The sequence below is a fragment of the Coregonus lavaretus genome (genome assembly GCF_964263955.1).
Source record: "Coregonus lavaretus genome assembly, chromosome: 30".
Lineage (NCBI taxonomy): Eukaryota > Metazoa > Chordata > Actinopteri > Salmoniformes > Salmonidae > Coregonus > Coregonus lavaretus.
The window spans coordinates 35,221,218-35,243,747 of record NC_140017.1 but is presented as its reverse complement, the minus strand read 5'-3'; the positions used below and the strand labels follow the sequence as shown (position 1 = coordinate 35,243,747).

The 22,530-nt window shown below is 43.2% G+C and overlaps 1 protein-coding gene and 1 pseudogene across 2 annotated transcripts; one reads left to right on the top strand and one right to left on the bottom strand.

The window, feature by feature from the left end:
- Positions 1 to 11,267: 11,267 nt before the first annotated feature.
- Positions 11,268 to 14,450, top strand: LOC311106227 (olfactory receptor 10A4-like; the record flags this gene model as incomplete). Its single annotated transcript, XM_084148528.1, is given in 4 exon segments — positions 11,268 to 11,456; positions 11,460 to 11,580; positions 11,854 to 11,937; positions 13,495 to 14,450. Coding segments are annotated over 4 exon segments (1,350 nt in total).
- A 1,846-nt stretch (positions 14,451 to 16,296) lies between these two features.
- LOC311106225 (neuronal acetylcholine receptor subunit alpha-10-like) lies at positions 16,297 to 22,516 on the bottom strand (annotated as a pseudogene). The gene is made up of 6 exons: positions 22,441 to 22,516; positions 19,831 to 19,976; positions 19,487 to 19,641; positions 18,416 to 18,662; positions 17,907 to 18,192; positions 16,297 to 17,749 (listed from the first exon to the last, which is right to left on the bottom strand). The product of its transcript is annotated as a neuronal acetylcholine receptor subunit alpha-10-like (transcript).
- Between the last annotated feature and the right edge of the window lie 14 nt (positions 22,517 to 22,530).

Genomic DNA, 22,530 nt, shown 5'->3' with positions numbered 1-22,530 from the left:
CGGGCTGCTTTTCCTTCACTCTGGTGTCCAACTCGTCCCAAACCATCTCATTTGGGTTGAGGTCGGGGGATTGTGGAGGCCAGGTCATCTGATGCAGCACTCCATCACTCTCCGTCTAACTCTAATGAACTTATCCTCTGCAGCAGAGGTAACTCTGGGTCTTCCATTCCTGTGTCGGTCCTCATGAGAGCCAGTTTCATCATAGTGCTTGATGGTTTTTGCGACTGCACTTGAATAAACTTTCAAAGTTCTTGAAATGTTCCGTATTGACTGACCTTCATGTATTGATGGACTCTTTGCTTATTTGAGCTGTTCTTGCCATAATATGGACTTGGTCTTTTACCAAATAGGGCTATCTTCTCTATACCTGGTCACAACACAACTGATTGGCTCAAATCCATTAAGAAGGAAATAAATTCCACAAATTAACTTTTAAGACGGCACACCTGTTAATTGAAATGCATTCCAGGTGACTACCTCATGAAGCTGGTTGAGAGAATGCCAAGAGTGTGCATAGCTGTCATCAAGGCAAAGGGTGGCTATTTGAAGAATATCAAATATCAAATATATTTTGATTTGTATAACACTTTTCTGGTTACTACATGATTCCATATGTGTTATTTAATAGTTTTGATGTCTTCACTATTATTCTACAATGTAAAAAATAGTAAAAATAAATAAAAACCCTTGAATGAGTAGGTGTGTCCAAACTTTTGACTGGTAGTGTATATTTCTCATGAATTAGAAATATAGTAAAATTATATTTGAATTAGAATTCCTGTATTTTCTTTACAAAAAAAGTGTATTTATAATGTATTTCAAGTATACTTCTACAAATACATTTCTACTCATTAACCATATTAGCTATTGTAATTAGCCATGTAAATGTTACCTTGATTGACCAAGGCATCTAGTCAGCCAATGTTAACATGCCATTTACAAAGCAATTATGGCTGGAGCAGCAATTTACAAGTAACACTTTTGAGAATTGTGCACCATTGGGATTACATACTTTAGTTGTTCACATTACGGTAATAAATTAACATTTCAATAAAACTTGTAATTTGTAATATATAATGTGTATGAATGAATGAATGAATGAATGAATGAATGAATGAATGAATGATTATTATTATTATTATTTTAATACTATTCCAGGTATTCCTTAAAGAGGTAGGGTTTCAAGTGTCTCCAGAAGGTGGTCAGTGACTCCGCTGTCCTTGCGTCGTGGGGGAGCTTGTTCCACCATTGGGGTGCCAGAGCAGCGAATAGCTTTGACTGGGCTGAGCGGGAACTGTGCTTCCGTAGAGGTAGGGGGGATAGCAGGCCAGAGGTGGATGAACGTAGTGCCCTCGTTTGGGTGTAGGGTCTGATCAGAGCCTGAAGGTAAGGAGGTGCCATTCCCCTCACAGCTCCGTAGGCAAGCACCATGGTCTTGTAGTAGATGCAAGCCTCAACTGGAAGCCAGTGGAGTGTGTGGAGGAGCGGGGTGACATGAGAGAACTTGGGAAGGTTGAACACCAGACGGGCTGCAGCGTTCTGGATAAGTTGAAAGGGTTTAATGGCACAGGCAGGGAGCCCAGCCAACAGCGAGTTGCAGTAATCCAGACGGGAGATGACAAGTGCCTGGATTAGGACCTGTGCCGCTTTCTGTGTAAGGTAGGGTAGTACTCTGCGAATGTTGTAGAGCATGAACCTGCAGGATCGGGTCACCGCTTTGATGTTAGCGGAGAACGACAGGGTGTTGTCCAGGGTCACGCCAAGGTTCTTTGCACTCTGGGAGGAGGACACAATGGATTTGTCAACCGTGATGGCGAGATCATGGAGCGGGCAGTCCTTCCCCGGGAGGAAGAGCAGCTCCGTCTTGCCAAGGTTCAGCTTGAGGTGGTGATCCAACATCCACACTGATATGTCTGCCAGACATGTAGAGATGCGATTCGCCACCTGGTTATCAGAAGGGGGAAAGGAGAAAATTAATTGTGTGTCGTCTGCGTAGCAATGATAGGAGAGACCATGTGAGGATATGACAGAGCCAAGTGACTTGGTGTATAAAGAGAATAGGAGAGGGCCTAGAACTGAGCCCTGGGGGACACCAGTGGTGAGAGCACGTGGTGCGGAGACAGATTCTCGCCACGCCACCTGGTAGGAGCGACCTGTCAGGTAGGACGCAATCCAAGAGTGAGCAGCGTCAGAGATGCCCAACTCGGAGAGGGTGGAGAGGAGGATCTGATGGTTCACAGTATCAAAGGCAGCAGATAGGTCTAGAAGGATAAGAGCAGAGGAGAGAGCATTAGCTTTAGCAGTGCGGAGAGCCTCCGTGACACAGAGAAGAGCAGTCTCAGTTGAATGACCAGTCTTGAAACCTGATGAGTTGATGAGCGAGGTGAGGTAAGGGAGAAGGTCTCCGGAAATGGTCTGGAGAAGAGAGGAGGGGATAGGGTCAAGCGGGCAGGTTGTTCGGCGGCCGGCCATCACAAGTTGCAAGATTTCATCTGGAGAGATAGGGGAGAAAGAAGTCAAAGCATAGGGTAGGGCAGTGTGAGCAGGACCAGCGGTGTCATTTGACTTAATAAATGAGGATCGGATGTCGTCAACCTTCTTTTCAAAATGGTTGACGAAGTCATCCACAGAGATGGAGGAGGGAGGGGGAGGAGGAGGAGGATTCAGCAGGGAGGAGAAGGTGGCAAAGAGCTTCCTAGGGTTAGAGGCAGAGGCTTGAAATTTAGTGGTAGAAAGTGGCTTTAGCAGCAGAAACGGATGAAGAGAATGTAGAGAGGAGGGAGTGAAAAGATGACAGGTCTGCAGGGAGTCTAGTTTTCCTCCATTTCCGCTCGGCTGCCCGGAGCCCTGTTCTGTGAGCTCGCAAAGAGTCGTCCAGCCACGGAGCAGGAGGGGAGGACCGAGCCGGCCGGGAGGATAGCGGACATAGAGAATCAAAAGATGCAGAAAGGGAGGAGAGGAGGGTTGAGGAGGCAGAATCAGGAGATCGGAGGGAGAAGGATTTAGCAGAGGGAAGAGATGATAGGATGGAAGAGGAGAGAGTAGTGGGAGAGAGAGAGCGAAGGTTGCGACGGCACATTACCATCTGAGTAGGGGCAGAGTGAGTAGTGTTGGAGGAGAGCGAGAGAGAAAAGGATACAAAGTAGTGGTCGGAGACTTGGAGGGGAGTTGCAGTGAGATTAGTAGAAGAACAGCATATAGTAAAGATGAGGTCAATCGTATTGCCTGCCTTGTGAGTAGAGGGGGACGGTGAGAGGGTGAGGTCAAAAGAGGAAAGGAGTGGAAAGAAGGAGGCAGAGAGAAATGAGTCAAAGGCAGATGTAGGACGGTTAAAGTCACCCAGAACTGTGAGGGGTGAGCCATCCTCAGGAAAGGAACTTATCAAGGCGGCAGGGAACCTGGAGGGCGATAAATGATAAGGATGTTAAGCTTGAATGGGCTAGTGACTGTGACAGCATGGAATTCAAATGAGGAGATACACAGATGGGTCAGGGGAAAAAGAGAGAATGTCCACTTGGGAGAGATGAGGATTCCTGTGCCACCGCCACGCTGACCAGATGCTCTCGGGGTATGCGAGAACACATGATCAGACGAGGAAAGAGCAGTAGGAGTAGCAGTGTTTTCTGTGGTAATCCATGTTTCCGTCAGCGCCAAGAAGTCGAGGGACTGGAGGGTAGCATAGGCTGAGATGAACTCTGCCTTGTTGGCCGCAGAACGGCAGTTCCAGAGGCTGCCGGAGACCTGGAACTCCACGTGGGTCGTGCGCGCAGGGACCACCAGATTAGAGTGGCAGCAGTTTGTATGGCCTGTGCAGAGAGGAGAGAACAGGGATAGACAGACACATAGTTGACAGGCTACAGAAAAGGCTACAATAATGCAAAGGAGATCGGAATGAAATTAACTAAACATCTGGGAAAACGAGAGAGCGGGGCCTCCCTCACTTACGTTTCACTGAAACACTCAAATATAACTCTCCCAACTTCCACTTTAGAAATTATAATTGTTGTAAACTACAGCGGTTCAATGTTTTCTAGGAATAGACTCTAACTTAGTTTATTCAGCTAGCTAACTTGGTACAGCATTCTTCTGTGAAAACCGCCCAGGGCACCGTATCCTATGACGCCATAGCTAACTAGCATGCTAGCTTCCAATAACACGGTTTAGCACCAATACTCGTTTACAACAAACTACCAATAGTGTGTTAACACGCTAAACAGATAATTTGTGTCCGTGTCTAACGTTGTGTAAAGTTTTGGGGTTAGATTTGACAGTTTGAGTGAGTACGTCGTCAACTTATTCAGCCAGTTAGTTAGCTAGCTAGAATATTTAGCATATTAGCTAGCCATTGCTCTCTGTCAATGAATCAACCCCTTCTCCCACGGTATGAAACAAGGAAGGATGACTGTATCTTTGATGTGTCTGGGTGGTTCAATACATAATCCACGGCATAATTATTAACTTGACCATGCTTAAAGAGATATTCAATGTCAGATTTGATATTGTTAACAATCTATCAATCGCTTCCTTTTTATGAGGCTTTCGAAAGGCTCCCTGGTCTTTGTAGTTGAATCTGTGCTTGAAATTCAATACTTGACTGAGGGACCTTACAGATGTTGTATGGGGGACAGAGGAAGGGTTAGTCATAAAATAATAATGTTAACCCTATTACTCCACATAGAATCCATGTAACATATTCTGTGATTTGTTAAGTCAAAATGTACTCCTGAATTAATTTAGGCTTGCCTAAACAAAGGGGCTGAATACTTATGCAATGACTATATTTTAGTTATCTAATTTATATAATACATTTGTTTTAGTTGCTTGACGGATGAGGGCTGGGGCCTATCCAGTACCGCGCTGACCTTGGCTGGGTCCATCCGTAGGTCCCCCTGGTTGACAATGAACCCCAGAAAGGAGACTGTCTCTGTGTGGAACACACACTTCTACGCCTTGACGTAGAGCTGGTGACGGAGAAGGCATTGGAGGACCTGCCGAACATGCTGCTGGTGTTCACTCATGTCCTTCGAAAATATTAGGATGTCATCCAAATACACGAAGACGCTGTAGTCGAGGAGGTTCCAGAGCACGTCATTGACCAACGCCTGTAACACCACAGGCGCGTTGGCTAGACCGAATGGCATGACTTGGTACTCGTAATGCCCACTGGGTGTGTTAAAAGCCGTCTTCCACTCATCCCCCTCCCGAATCCTCACCAGGTTGTAGGCATTACGTAAGTCCAGCTTGGTGAAGACCTGGGCTCCCTGCAACGACTCGAATGCTCCCGGGGAACGCCTGCCAGGTCTGGGCCGGTGATGGAGTCTTTAGCCGGTAATCCCCCCCCCCCCCCCCTCCTCCCGCCGTCCTCCCGCTAGGGAGGTAGGCGGTTCGGAGTGCGGGACCCGGGGAAGGAGTGAGGACTCTGACTCTGCGTCCTGGACAAGCGCGCCGCCCCCAGCTGCATAGCCTCCTCCTGAGGCATCTCCTCCCTGAGTCGGCGGAAAGCCTCCGGGTTGATTGGGGGACACGGAGGCGTGCCTTGTGTCATCCCTCTCTCATGCGCCCTCTCACGACGCCGATTGTCTACCCGCACCGAGAGTTAGATGAGGCCGTCCAGTCAATCAGGCAGCTCCCTGAAGGAGAGTTCGTCCTTCATCCCCTTTAGCGTAAAGCTAAACCAGGGCGGCCTCCTCCCATCCTGTCTCTCGAGCCCAGGTCCGGAACTCCACGGAGTAGTCCACTACCGAACAGTCACCCTGCCGACAGGCCGAGAGCCACCTCCCGGCCTCGTGCCCCGACACCACCCGAGAGGTGTCGAACACCTTGCGTAGCTCCCGGGGGAAATGGTAGGAGTCGGAGCACGCCGGAGTTTGGCTCTCCCACTCCGCGGTAGCCCAGGATAGGGCCCGACCCGTCAACAGAGTGATGATGTAGGCCACCCGGCCCTGCTCCGTCAGGAAGGAGGAGGGTTGCAGGCTGAATACCAGGGAACACTGGGTGAGGAATTCCCTGCAGCCCTCTGGACGTCTGTCATACCTCTCTGGATGTGGTAGGCGGGGTTCCCGCGATGTCGCAGGCGAGACTGAAGACGGCGCTGCCGCGGCTTCCGCTCCGCCGGATGCCGGAGCTGGTCGGGTGTCCACCCGGCTCTGCACGGCGATCATCAGCTGGCGGAGATTCTCTGTGATCCGCTGCAGGTTGCGGTCGTGTTGGTTCAGCATAGCTCCCTGTGTTGCCAATGCGCTCCGATACTGTGCTGCCTCCGCTGTGTCAATATTGGCTCAGTTTTCTGTAAGGGTTGGGGTAAGGTGTGATCCAGGTGCGGTGAAGGATATACAGTAGGCAGAGATGGTGAAACAAGGATCTTTACTGGTGGTCCCGAAGCCAGAATACAAAATAACGGACTTATCACGATAAAAGAAAGGCGGAGCAAATACGTTTCCAAAAACCGGCTGACAGCCAAAATACTAAATACTACCTAAGACAGAAACAAATAACGAAACAGGGAGAACACTTCTCAAGTACCTGTACATAGGTCTCTGATCATACATTGAGTAGTACTGCTGGACATAGAGAAATTAGCAGAGAAAACTGTGCAAGGGAACACAGGGAAGGGAGGGCATAAATACACAGGTGAACAGATAGACACAGGTGACACCAATAGGATGATGATTAGTCCAGACTGTGAGTGAGGAGGTGCCTAAGGTTGTCATTTTTTAAATGTTTTGGCTCTGTACTTTGGATTTGAAATTATGACTATGAGGTTAAAGTGCAGACGGTCAGCTTTCATTTGAGGGTATTTTCATCCATACCAGGTGAACCGTTTAGAAATTACAGCACTTTTTGCCCATTTTAGGGGACCAAAAGTCCACAGCAATGACAGCAAGCTTGTGACTCTACTAATTTGTTGGATGCATTTTCTGTTTTCTTTGGTTGTGTTTCAGATTTTTTTTGTGCCCAATAGAAATGAATGGTAAATAATGTATTGTGTCATTTTGGAGTAACTTTTATTGCAAAAAGGAATATAATATGTTTCTAAACACATCTACATTAATGTGGATGCTACCATGATTATGGATAATCCTGAATGAATTGTGAATAATGATGAGTGAGAAAGTTCGATGCACAAATATCATACCCCCACCACCAAAAAAATGCTAACCTCCCCTGTTATTGTAACGATGAGAGGTTAGCATGTCTTGGGTATCTATCTGTACTTTACTTAACAATTAATTTTTTTGACAACTTTTACTGCACTCTATTCCTAAAGAAAATAATGTACTTTTTACTCCATACATTTTCCCTGACACCCAAAGTACACGTTACATTTTGAATGCTTAGCAGGACAGGAAAATGGTCCAATTCACACACTTACAGTTGAAGTCGGAAGTTTACATACACTTAGGTTGAAGTCATTAAAACTCGTTTTTCAACCACTCTTGTTAACTTTAGTTTTGGCAAGTCGGTTAGGACATCTACTTTGTGCATGACACAAGTAATTGTTCTAACAATTGTTTACAGACAGATTATTTAACTTATAATTCACTGTAACACAATTCCAGTTGGTCAGAAGTTTACATACACTAAGTTGACTGTGCCTTTAAACAGCTTGGAAAATTCCAGAAAATTACGTCATGGCTTTAGAAGCTTCTGATAGGCTAATTGTCACGCCCTGACTCAGGGGACTCTTGTATGTTGAGTCAGGGTGTGGATATTCTATGTTGTATTTTCTATGTTTGGGATCTAGGTTTTGTAGTTCTATGTTTGGCCGGGTGTGTTTCCCAATCAGAGGCAGCTGTCGCTTGTTGTCTCTGATTGGGGAGCATACTTAGGCAGCCTATTGGCACTCATTAGTTGTGGGATCTTGTTCTGTGAGTAGGCTTGGTTGTGTGTAGCCTTAGGACTTCACGTTTCGTTGGTTTGTCGTTTTGTCGTGTGTTTATCATTTGAATAAGCATGTACGCATTTCACGCTGCGCCTTGGTCTGACCCGTCCTTAAACGAACGTGACACTAATTGACATCATTTGAGTCAATTGGAGGTGTACCTGTGGATGTATTTCAAGGCCTACCTTCAAACTCAGTGCCTCTTTGCTTGACATCATGGGAAAATCCAAAGAAATCAGCCAAGACCTCAGAAAACAAATTGTAGACCACAAGTCTGGTTCATCCTTGGGAGCAATTTCCAAATGGCAAACAATAGTACGCAAGTATAAACACCATGGGACCACGCAGCCTTCATACCGCTCAGGAAGGAGACGCGTTCTGTCTCCTAGAGATGAACGTACTATGATGCGAAAAGTGCAAATCAATCCCAGAACAACAGCAAAGGAACCTGTGAAGATGCTGGAGGAAACAGGTACAAAAGTATCTATATCCACAGTAAAACGAGTCCTATATCGACATAACCAGAAAGGCCGCTCAGCAAGGAAGAAGCCACTGCTCCAAAAGTGCCATAAAAAAACCAGACTACGGTTTGCAACTGCACATGGGCACAAAGATCTTACTTTTTGGAGAAATGTCCTCTGGTCTGATGAAACAAAAATAGAACTGTTTGGCCATAATGACCATCTTTATGTTTGGAGGAAAAAGGGGGTTGCTTGCAAGCCGAAGAACACCATCCCAACAGTGAAGCACGGGGGTGGCAGCATCATGCTGTGGGGGTGCATTGCTGCAGTAGGGACTGGTGCACTTCACAAAATAGATGGCATCATGAGGAAGGAAAATTATGTGGATATATTGAAGCAACATCTCAAGACATCAGTCAGGAAGTTAAAGCTTGGTCGCAAATGGGTCTTCCAAATGGACAATCACCCCAAGCATACTTCCAAAGTTGTGGCAAAATGGCTTAAGGACAACAACGTCAAGGTATTGGAGTAGCCATTACAAAGCCCTGACCTCAATCCTATAGACATTTTTTTGGGCAGAACTGAAAAAGCGTGTGCGAGCAAGGAGGCCTACAAATCTGACTCAGTTACACCAGGTCTGTCAGGAGGAATGGGCCAAAATTCACCCAACTTATTGTGGGAAGCTTGTGGAAGGCTACCCAAAACATTTCACCCAAGTTAAACAATTTAAAGGCAATGCTACCAAATACTAATTGAGTGTATGTAAACTTCTGACCCACTGGGAATGTGATGAAAGAATTAAAAGCTAAAATAAATAATTCTCTCTACTACTCTGCTACATTCTTAAAATAAAGTGGTGATCCTAACTGACCAAAGACAGGGAATGTTTACTAGGATTAAAAGTCAGGAATTGTGAAAAACTGAGTTTAAATGTATTTGGCTAAGGTGTATGTAAACTTCCGACTTCAACTGTATCAAGAGAACATCCCTGTCATCCCTACTGCCTCTGACCTGGCGGACTCTCTAAACACAAATGCTTCATTTGTAAATTATGTCTGAGTTTTGGAGTGTGCCTCTGGCTATCTGTAAAAAAATATATAGAAAATGGTGCCGTCTGGTTTGCTTAATATAAGGAATTTTACTTTTGATACTTAAGTATATTTTTTGCAGTTACATTTACTTTTGATACTTAAGTATATTTAAAACCAAGTACTGTTAGACTTTTACTCAAGTAGTATTTTACTGGTTGACTTTCACCTTTTACTTGAGTCATTTTCTTTTAAGGTATCTTTACTTTTACTCAAGTATGACATTAGGATACTTTTTTCACTCCTCTGTTTGCTGTGTAATTAAAAAGCTTCCTGAAAAGAATCACAGAGGAAGAGCGGGTGAGGAGTTCTTATAAAAGTTGCCACATTATGCAGCTCTTCCTCAATCCCAGAGATGCTGGTCTGAGAGCAGGACTGTCTGGTGAGATGACCAGCACAATGCCAAGTAAGTGAGAACTCCAGTGCTTTCTCTGAAATGAAAATGGTTTGTGTTTTCCAATTCACAGGCTGTAAAAATATCATGATACAAGAGCTGTTTAAGGAACAAGAGGAACAGCAGCCATGATAAACATCTTATTTTTTTCCTTTCAGGGAAACAAAATTATGTTTCCAACATTTAAATAGGAAGTTCTCACAATCTGATTAGTGTAAAATATATTGTCAACAGTGGTTGGTTGGTTGGAGGATGCTAACAACTTCTGTTTTAACCTTACTGTGAACCTCCCATGGAAATGTGCTCAATGCTCATCACACTGTTGCTTGACATTTGGTTTGGTTTCTAATAGTGAATCTTGACTTAATTGAACATAAGCAGAGTCCTACTTGATTGTAAACTGATTCCAAACAATTATTTGCTTTGGAGTTTGCAGTGTTGTCTAATGGTGAAACGTCTTTACCTGAACAACTATCAAACTAACTTATATAATCCTCAGCCTTAATAAAATGCCATTTTTCATTATGTTATGAGGTCACTTCTGTAACTCTTCAATTTCCAAAAAGTTCTACTAATTTATATGCTGAGTATACCAAACATTAGGAACTCCTTCCCAATATTGAGTTGCCCTCAGAACAGCCTCAATTCGTCGGGGCATGGAGTCTACAAGGTGTCGAGAGCGTTCCACAGGGATGCTGGCCCATGTTGACTCCAATGCTTCCCACAGTTGTGCAAGTTCGTTGGATGTCCTTTGGGTGGTGGACCATACTTGATACACCCGGGAAACTGTTGATGGTGAAAAACCCAGCAGCGTTGCAGTTCTTGACACAAACCAATGCGCCTGGCACCTACTACCATACGCCGTTCAAAGGCACTTACATTTTTGGTCTTGCCCATTCACCCTCTGAATGACACACATACACAATCCATGTCTCCATTGTCTCAAGGCTTAAAAATCCTTCTTTAACCTGTCTCCTCATCTACATCGATTGAAGTGAATTTAACAAGTGACGTCAATAAGGGATCATAGCTTTCTCCTGGATTCACCTTGTTAGTCTATGTCATGGAAGAGCAGGTGTTCTTAATGTTTTGTATACTCAATGCATGTTTGTGTGTGTGTGTGTGTGTGTGTGTGTGTGTGTGTGTGTGTGTGTGAAAATACTGCATACAGATGTTATACCTGTTCATAATAATGTCATGCTATCCTACTTTTTATTCCTTGTACTTACACTGTGTCCGACTATATGCTTACTATGTACATACACACCAGTGTTTTAGCTTCGTTGATGCTTTTAGATGAAAGTCTCATTCTTCTCATGATGTTTCTCAACCACTGGAGTTCAACGTGAGCCTGTTTTCAGATTTCCTTCATACATGGAGGGGAGCTGGGTCTCACGGAGAGCTACACAGAGCTTGACATCTTTCTCCTGGTGGTATACATCATGGTCCTCGTCGGCAACACCATGATCATCACTCTGGTGTTGCTGGACTCCAAACTTCACACACCAATGTGTATATTCCTCTGGATTCTGTCTCTCACAGCTATAGTGATCACCAACAGTGTTCTACCTAAAATGATATCAGTGTGTTTGTGGAATGACGTGTCCGTTTCATTTGCAGGTTGCTTCTTGTAGATGTATACCTATTTGATATTCCAAACTACAGAGGGATTTCTCCTATGTGCCATGGCCTACGACCGCTATGTTGCTAACTGCAATCCTTTACGCTACAACAGCATCATAACAATCAACATGTGTGTGTTCCTGGTCTCAACAGCATGGGCTTTGGCGATGATTCTTCCGGCATTGAATGTCATTCTTGCACCAAAACTACCTTTCTGTAGTAATCAGATAATGTATTGGTTTTGTGATTATCCTCCGATTGTTACATTATCTTGTTTGGACACAACAATATTGATAGATCTAGCCCTCGCATTTGCTTTATTTGTGATGTATGTTCCATTCACTGTCATAATTTGGTCATATTGTAAAATCATCAAATCCGTTTGCAAAATTGTCACATCTGAAGGGCGGAAAAAAGATTTATCTACCTGCTCCTCTCATCTCATTGTTGTCTTTACCTTCTACGTTGCTCATCCGTGTGTCTACATCAGTGCTAAATCATATCCTATTCGTCCCAATGTGCTCATCTATTGTCAACTGTTTTTTTAACTCCTCTTGTGAATCCACTTGTTTACAGTTTCAGGAAAAAACAGCACAAGGCAGCACAAGATTGTCTGTTGCATATCAGCATTTGCTGTTAACATCTAGCTAGCCGATGGAGTTTGTTAAGAGTTTGTCGAGCATCTATCCATGTACAGTGGGGAGAACAAGTATTTGATACACTGCCGATTTTGCAGGTTTTCCTACTTACAAAGCATGTAGAGGTCTTTGGAGGGAGCTGAAAGTCCGTATTGCCCAGCGACAGCCCCGAAACCTGAAGGATCTGGAGAAGGTCTGTATGGAGGAGTGGGCCAAAATCCCTGCTGCAGTGTGTGCAAACCTGGTCAAGACCTACAGGAAATGTATGATCTCTGTAATTGCAAACAAAGGTTTCTGTACCAAATATTAAGTTCTGCTTTTCTGATGTATCAAATACTTATGTCATGCAATAAAATGCAAATTAATTACTTACAAATCATACAATGTGATTTTCTGGATTCTGTCTCTCACAGTTGAAGTGTACCTATGATAAAAATTACAGACCTCTACATGCTTTGTAAGTAGGAAAACCTGCAAGATCGGCAGTGTATCAAATACTTGTTCTCCCCACTGTATATAGACATTTTAGAGGATCAAAATTAAGTGTTTGACCTAATTAATCAGAAACTATGTGCCCCAGTCATAAGCATACATATTGATGCAAGCTGGGAAGGGCTGCACATAAGAAAGTAATTCTTATTGTTTGTTTTAGCTCTGCTCTCATTTGCCACGAATGCCATTAACGTACCAATCAATGCAGTTATTAGGCCACCTACTGTTGTGTGAAACCCTGATTGGCTGGAATAATCCCAGGAAACCAACTATGTTCTGAACTAGGAGAGAGCTTGCAGTCAGAGGAGGTGTGTGGAAGCCCCTGGGAACTGCAGGAGCGCCATAAAATAGACAGGACAACAGAAACACAACACTTGGTCTCTAGATCAAGTCCACATGATGACCTGTACATTGAGATAAACTAGTCATATTGTCAAGCCACTATCAGGTGTTTGAACTTTTCCATTTTCTTCTGTGAATTAAGTCTTGTTAAGTGAATTATTTTTTGCAAAAGGTGTTCAGCAGCATTGTTTTGTGCACACTACACAGACGGTAAGTGTTACTCTATGGTGACAGGCATATCAAATCATTGGTGTTATTGTGCTAATTCAATACCAGATTCATCAATTGATAATTTGCATCAATGGCTATTCAAAATGGTTTATACTAAACGTAGTGTATGCTATAGAGATGAAGGATTCATGTTTGTATGTCTTTTTTTTTTGTGTCTTTTCCCAGAAATAGTCAAAATAATATCCAAATCTGGCGTGTCAACAACATAAATGCCCTGAATACAGCTTTTACAATGTAGAAAGTAAGTGTCTTATACCAAATTAGATCGCCATCTATTTCTGTCTTTCTCAAGCAAATGCTGATATTGTGCACCTTTGTAAAATGATCTTCCCTTGACCTCCAGATGACTCTTGCCTTCAAGCCAATGTGACTGTTGTGACTGACTTCCACTTCATTGGGGGTGAGAGAGGGCTGAAAGACTTCTACCTAGAGCTGGCCATCTTCCTATTGGTGGTCTACCTGATGATCCTGATTGGAAACCTCATCATACTTAGCCTGGTGGCGACAGAACCCAAGCTGCAGTCTGCCATGTACATTTTCCTCAGCAACCTGTCTCTCATAGACATTGTGATATCAACCACTGTTCTCCCTAAGATGATAGCAGTGTGCTTGTGGAATGACACAACGATCTCCTACTCAGCATGTTTCCTCCAGTTGTATATCTATTTGTCATTTGAAACCGTCGAGAGCATGCTGCTGTGTGTCATGGCCTATGACCGCTATGTCGCCATCTGCAATCCCTTACGCTATAGCAGCATTATCACTAAGAGAGTTTGCGGTATGTTGGCTACATCAGCATGGGCTTCTGGACTCAGTATACCTGCCTTCTGTGTCATTTTCACAGCACAAATGCCCTTCTGTAGCAACAAAATTGATTTTTGGTTCTGTGACTTTCCTCCTGTAGTTTCACTGTCCTGTTTGGACTCAACCTTTTTGATCGACGTGGCTCTTGTGGGTGCTTTAATAGCGATCTATTTCCCGTTCACTGTCATTGTTTGGTCCTACTTCAGAATCATTGTAGCCGTCTGCAAGATTGCGTCTTCAGAGGGCCGCATGAAAGCCTTCTCTACCTGCTCCTCACATCTCACTGTCGTCCTCACCTTCTACCTCGCTCACTCCTGCGTCTACATCAGTGCCAAATCTGAAAACGTTCACTGTAATGTTCTAATCTTGATATCTATTGTTAACTGCTTTCTGACTCCTGTTATGAACCCTATCATCTATAGTTTCAGAAACAAAGAGATAAAGGCTGCACTGAGAAAGCTCTGTTCTGGTAAGGTCAACTCTGATGGTGAATAACAGGGAGACCGTTGAACTGTTGTGGGGATAAACACTCAATTAGAATATGCAGCTATACAAAATGCAGTAATTTGTCAGGAAACTTGCTGGATGTCTGAGCAGATCTAATTAAATATTTCTCTGTGGAGAGAGGTGAGATCAGTAGGGAATACAAATTGGCACAACAAAGCAAAGCACATGACATACAGTTCAGGATCAGGAAGTACAGTTCAGGATCAGCACATACAGTTCAATCCACCATAAACGGAGAATAAAGCCTGGTTTACCTAACAGCTAATAATTAAAGTGATAATCTTTGTTTCTCTTAACAATATCACATGCATGTTAAAGTTGAATTGTTGCTTTTAGTATATCAGACATACACTAAATGATGGTATGATGAGATATTGTCAGTGCTTAATTCAAGACCTCTCCGTTTTGGACTGTTTTGTTCCGGTACCTATCAGGCCGGATCCGGTACCTCTCGTGGCATGAAAAATAATTTATGTAAAATTACAATAAAAGCGATCATTCGAGTTGCCTCTTCGTTAATTCACCTGCCCCCACAAAAAAACGTTATGTGAAAAAGTCAGCCCTGGCCTAATATTCTAAGAGTTGATTAGGGTTGGGCCTCCCGTGTTAATGGTTTGCGCAACATTGTAACCTATGTTTGAGACCAACGCATGACTGTGGCTGTGTGAGAAGCGCGCCTGTCTCTCTCACATAACTAGAATGATATTAACTTTCTATGATCTCTCTCCCTCTCTGCTCTGATAGACATGAGCCTGCAACTCTCATCTCTCCAGCGTTGCACTTCATCATTTATTTCCTTATAGAATCACAGCCGCACAAAGGGTTCTGGAGGAACTGCAGCATCCCTGATTAATTGAAATACATTTGCCAAAATTATAGAATTACTGCAGTCTGTTCATAAATAAATGAAATAATTCAGAATAGCCTACTACACCACGAGAAGGCCTATCATTTAGCCACCAAGGATCAATAGCTTCTTTAAAAAAATAGACTAGTTGTGGATTGTAGCCCAATAACAAGGAATAGCCTACAGTCGGGAACGCGCGGCAAATCTGTCCGTGAAAAAACAGCATGCAGACAAAACAGGCCTTTCGCAATATTTCAAATACAATCGAGGGAAAACACAGGTTGGAAAGCAAATGGCTCCTGCTGAAAAGTGAAGACTATGCTGTAGCCTACCAAAATAGTTGATCAACTTCAAAATATTGTTATATAAAAGAGTGAGAGAGAGAGAGGCTTTTGTCATGAGCGCATCCGCCATCACCAGCGAGTGAGCTGCGCATCATTGGTTGAGTCAAACTGGAAAGCATTTTTAGGACTTTCCTCCTCATATTGTAGCCTATAATATGTGTGTCCACACACCTAGGCATAGACTATTGATGAATTCAAGACAATGTCGTTTTCATTGATCTCAGATTCTCAGTTTGTCAGTGTCAAAGTAGCCTGTCATTTTGATCATTTGTGCTGTATTAAGAAAAATTCTGACAGTCTCCAGTCATGTAAAATATCGTAGATTTGCATGAAATGCGTTTATAAAAGGCCACACTTTCCCCAGACCCTAGGCTACGAGAAATGTTCCCCATGTGTGCAACTTTTCTAAGTGCCTCTACTCTACTGCTCTATGTCACTACGCAAATGCGATGGTTTTCATGCAATCCTTTATTATAAAGTTTTTGTTTTTTCTCATGCGTTCTGGTACCTCAGAACTCCCCAGGTCATCCCCCTTCTCACGCTGACTTTTTGTTCTGGCACCTCCCGATTTACACATTAAATTGTGATGCTGTAATTGATTATTTAAATGTTTTGAAATGTCACAAACAGTCAGAATGGATTCTCATGTTTTATTAAATGTTAATAAATTAACACAAAAAGCTTAAATCAACTATTCATTTCTGTTTTATCATCCCTGAATGGTAATTTAAGGTATTGCAATTCCCATGTTCACTTTCAAATAATGATCTAACACACACAACATGTAGAGATGTTGGATCTTAATTTGATCAACCTTTTGCAGGAGAACTGCAGGAAATTTAAAACGTGTAGTGTATGTGAGGTTTAAATAAGCTTCTTAAGTTTGTCATTTCCACTTTGAAATTTCAGACTTGATTTTCTCTTACGAAAAATGTATCAACCCCTACAAAAATGTCCATTAATTATAATCCACAAAATAATTCACATTTCCTGTTGCTGCAGCAGGATTATTTTCCTGCTGTAGCAAACTGGCTCAAATTAAGATCCTACATCTGTATGACAACTAAATTGTAAAAGTAAACATTAACAACATCTGTAGGTAAAATATATACATTAAAAGTGTTTGGAATATCAAATCATTTAAAAAAACGGATGTAATCTGGATTAAATCCTCGTGTTCAGATTAGGCCTTCATGTATAGAAACGTGGGAGGTGAAAAGTGGAAACTGATCACTACAAATTTATTGCACACGTCGCTTTACCTGTTCTCTCATTTTGGTTATGCTCAATAGGTGTAAAACAGAAAACATTTTGAAACACCATTTCAGGTAATACCTCCTTCATTTCAACATGTTTTCTCCTGTTTCATACCTAATGAACACAGCCCAGGTCTGAAGTTAGATGGCTTTCCCCATGATGAGAAGGTTCATGGAAAACACCATGATGAAAAAGATCCACATGAAGAATCGGTCCAACACCTTCGCCACCTTCGTCCACTCCCCAGTCCTTTTCACGGTGGCCCTCGTATCTCTGTAACAGTTGGCAATGTACTCAATATTTCTGAGGAGCTGCTGCTGCTGACAGGTGCACTGGGTCTTACACACCTCCTCTCTCCCTCTACTCACTCCTACTCCGTCACTCACTCCAGCCTTCCGGCTCCTCCTGGCTGCGGCCGGCCCTGTTGAGTCCCCACAGTCCATGCTCATGAACATGCCGTTTCTCCAGGCGCTGTAGTGGTTGGTGGGGTTCCCCTCCATGGAGCCGGTGGGGCTCATCAACTGATCCTCTGTCTCCTCAATTATTTTGGGGGTGATGCCGTCTTGACCTCTTTCCACCTGCTTGTCCGTTCGTGGTGTAGTTGTTGCTCCGCTGAGAGGTAGGTTGAGGTGGTGGGTCCTGTTTCTCAGGCTGGAAAGACATGCAGTTCTCCCCTACTTCATACACAAAGCACACCCTGGCCATGTACTGCAGGATGAAGATCTTGGCCCACTTGGGCACAGGCTTGGCGTCTGGGCCACAGTGGTGGATGTTCATGATAAAGATGGTCAGGGCCGTGGAGGCTGTAATCATGGTCATGGTGGCTATGTAGTACTTTCCTGTGGGACATTGAAAGGGGAACATACATGTATTATTATCACTATCTAAATGATCATGATCTGGCTAATAATGGGGGCCTCAAGTAAAAGAATGGGCCAGTGTGTTAGAAATGCCAGGGCCGATTTCTGGTCCCAGTCTACCCCTGATTGCCCTCACCAATAAGTGGCACATTCTCTGATGGAGGCATGGTCTCAGCGACCAGCAGCTGAAACACGGTGAGAGCCAGCAAGACGGTGACGCCCAGGGACACCTTCTCCCCAGAGTCAGCCGGCAGGTAGAAGCCCAGCGGAGCCAGGAAGGAGATCATCACACATGGGATGAGCAGGTTGAACACGTAGAAGGAAGCCTTCCTCTTTAGTTGGAGAGTGTAGGTCACATCAGGGTAAGGGTCAGCACAGCAGCCATACATAATTATGTTCCTCTTGGCATGCATCCCGAGCACCTGAGAACCAGGACCACAATGGCAATAAGTGATTCAGTTATTCATTCATTGGGGAAAAGATGCACTGAGTTCAAAACATAGGATAAGACGTTAGAGCGTGGTCCTGATGGAATAAATCTGTTAACTGTACTGTGTTTTTATCATCAAGGATTTTTTTAATGAGTGTATTGTTGCAACTCTATGTATTTTAAATTGGTCAAATAAAAGTTATAAATTCATTCACCTCCCATTCCACGTTCTCTACCAGGTCAGCCAGGTCGGCGTGGTCCATGGCGTTCTGGAGGTCCATCTGGTTACCGTTGTAGGTCCAGGAGCCGTAGGTGAATCTGCACTGCTGGGCATCAAATGGGAAGAAGGATACGTCTACCTTACAGGAGCTCTTGGTGATAACCGGGGAGTCCCACATGATCTGGCCATCATGGCGGATAACCACATTAGTTTCCATGGAGCCTGTGAAATGGCTATCAGCACTGAAATACATACAGAGAGGTCACCTCTGGGGGAGAGAGAGAGAGAGAGAGAGAGAGAGAGAGAGAGAGAGAGAGAGAGAGAGAGAGAGAGAGAGAGAGAGAGAGAGAGAGAGAGAGAGAGAGAGAGAGAGAGAGAGAGAGAGAGAGAGAGAGAAACTGTACAGCTGTTGATTGCAGCACACAGTTAAGAATTATACTAGTATTGGTTTAGTGTTAGATCAACAGAGGCTGAAGTCCATTCATATGAAGACAGTGACGAACAATGTAAATATCATACAGTCTAAGAAAGACATGCATTACCCTTTTAGAACAGACGGGCAACCAGGCATGACTAGCAGGACTAGCCAAAGGCACAAGAAAAGCAATGGAAGAAGAGCGAACCCCTCATGAAAAGAGTTAGCTATTTTTGGATTGCCTCCACTTTGTTTCTGCATTTTATAACCTTGATGTTTTATTGTCACATAAGTGCAGTGAAATGTGTTGTTTTACAGGGTCAGCAATAGTAGTACGGCACCCCTGGAGCAGATTAGGGTTAAGTGCTTTGCTCAAGGGCACTTCTGCAGATTTTTCACCTTGTCGGCTCGGGAATTCAAACCGGCGACCTTTCAGTTACTGGCCAAACACTCTAACCGCTAGGCTACCTGCCGCCCGTTACTTCCCAGATTCCCAGTATAAAAAGCAGAAAACGACCAGAACACTCCCGTGAATAATTGTCTTCAAGGAGTGTTCAGCTTGTGTCTTCACACTGACAACAACGTTGACGTGTGGAATGTATTGTGGGAGCAACAGAGCTCTCTGATGAACCCAATACCAGTCCGACCTACTTGTTATATAAGACTATATCAGGTCTCCATATATAACTACTAGGTATACGGATGGTATCAAGTCCATCATAATCATCTGTATTCCAGGTGAGGTATGAGTCTACCCACACCTGTCGTATCCACAGATATGCTGTCAAAATCTGGTTACGTTCATCCTGCAATAGAGGGAACATGGTGAACAATAGCTTAATTTCACTAGTTATCATTACCACTTAGAATATTACATCTATTTCAAATGCAAAATGTGAATGTATGAGATTTTTGTTTGAGATATTTTTTGGGAATCTCTTTATTATTGTTGTATTGCTGAAATAGCCATAGTTTACATGTAAGAAAGCTGTTACCATGTCAATGATCTGTGAGAGGGTGATCTGCAGGGTCACATTGAGGATGTTGTCTGTGTCCTCTACCGGTCTCAGGGCACTGGTGTAGTTAGTAAACAAATCTTTCAGCAGCTTCTGGGCATACTTCCCATGAGCACTCCAACAGGCTAGGACAGGGCAGAGAGAACAGTGTCTGCTAAATGACTAATATGTTATTTAAAAATGGATAAGAAAGAACATGGAGAGCGATGTTAAACATGTTCAACATCATTCTCACCTAAACACCAAAAACACAATCAATTTAATTTAATTAATTTGTAATTTAGTGAGCACTAGATCATATTCATACATTTATTCAAAAATGACAATCTGTGACAACCTGATGTCAGTCAGAACAAAGTCTCTGGGACATACATGTAACTGCCAAAATAAAGGAAACACCAACATAAAGTGTCTTAATAGGGCCACCACGATCCACCAGAGCAGCTTCAATGTGACTTGGCATAGATTCTACAAGTGTCTGGAACTCTATTGGAGGGAGGCATCACCATTCTTCCATGAGATATTCCATAGTTTGGTGTTTTGTTGATGGTGCTGGAAAATGCTGTCTCGGGCACCGCTTCAGAATTTCCCATGAGTATTCAATTGGGTTGAAATCTGGTGACACACACACACACCCTTTAAACCCCCTATGCTCCTTTGAGACCCATCTTTCAAAGTCACTGAGATATCTTCTTCTAGCCATGGTAGCCAAAATAATGGGCAACTGGGCATTTTTATACATGACACTAAGCATGATGGATTGTTAATGGCTTAATTAACTCAGGAACAACACCTGTGTGGAAGCACCTGCTTTCAATATACAGTACTTTGTATCCTTCATTTACTCATGTGTTTCCTTTATTTTGGCAGTTACCTGTACATGGGTAAAAGTCTTAGTGTGTCAGAGGACATGTCATGGCAGATGGTGCAGAACACTGGGGCAGAGTGGTATTTGGGAGTAGATTACCCTTCTGATGCTATAGCAAGAGATCAAGCAAAGCTGCCATTATGAGCCAGCAGATGCAACTGAGGCATCTGTTGACCCCAAGCAGGGATGTGTTGATACACGCCCTAATCCATGGGACATTTGCCATATAATACCACCATAGAAAATTAACAGGGATAGGCTATAATACAGTCTAATAGATACACTGTACACTGTTCTTGTAGGTTGAATGCATGCATAAAAAAAGGGGGGGGAAATGTATTTTTATTGTCACATAAACCAGATAGGTGCAGTGAAATGTGTTGTTTTATATGGTCAGCCATAGTAGTATGGTACCCCTGGAGCAAGCTAGGGATAAGTTACTTGCTCAAGGGTACACCTTGTCGGCTCAGGTATTCGAATCAACAGCCTTTCGGTTATTGGCCCAACGCTCTAAACGCTAGGCTACCTGCCGCCCTGAAGTCCTTCATGCTGATGCTTTTTTCTCCATTTGTATTGAAAAATCCAATAATATTTGCATGAGTTTAACAAAATACAGTTATGCAAATCTTCTGCATACTTGGAATTTACTAGACCATTTCACTTTCTCTCCAGTCTTTAATCCCGTTTTTTGTATTATTTTTATTATAGGAAAAAAAATTCCTTCTTCCGGGAATTCATTTCAAATTCTTGACGAACATAATTGAGTTCAGAACACTGCCAGAAGCATCTGTTTACAGTGGTCTCAGTGGATTTGGGTGAGCCAGATGTTACCCTGCTTCACTGTTTCAATAAAGCCTTTTGAGGAGAATGCAGAAAAGTGCCACAGGATTACATTATATAAGACGATCCCTAAACAACTGGCAGGGAGATCCTGCCTCCTGCTTGGGAAACAGCGGTGAGGGTTATCTAATCAGAATCTGACTGGGATAAATGAAATGATCGACCACTGTAGATGTCACAATGATTCATCATTAAGAGACCAGTAATAATGTAGTTTACATCAGTTACATCAGCAACACTTAATGTAATACAAATCCAACAAGCTATCTGTCAAGAGGCTACTCTAAACCAGTCATGAATCCATTTAACTCACCACTTGCATGATGTTGAATGAAAAAACAAAATGAGAACACTCATTGCGATTGGAGTGTAAGCGTGTGTTGATGTAAATACACTTAACATACCATATACATTCCTAAATATGTACATCGTGAATGTACCATTTTCAACTGTGCATAGTTCAGCAAAAGAGAGAAACTATAGCCTACCTGGAATAATATTCAAGCAGAAAATAAAACTCAGTGAAGCTCGAATTCCACATAGTTTCATCTTGCTGAGACAGGTTACATTTATCTCTATCCAAAAATATGAAGTTGCCCGGATGGATAGCTCTTGTGCCTTGACCAAGACGATAGTTAGCGTGAGATGACTGGGTTAGAGGCGGGGCAGAGGCTCATCATGATTTACTGAGCAATATTGGAATTTACACAGAATTGATGTGAATGAGACTCGTGGGACATATCCATTGTCCAAAAATCTAAATCCTCAACAACAAAAACATTGACTTGAGTCTTTTCCAAATAACCCTATTTTCTCAAAGTATGTCTTATGGTCATTTCATGAGGCTTCTTGCATTGCCAGGCTGTCAAAGAGTAGGATACAGTCTTTGGGGATGGGCAAGATCTGCTCCATGGACAGCTCCCGTGGTATAAATTCATTCAGTTTCTTACACTTCATCGTGACGCTTCAGC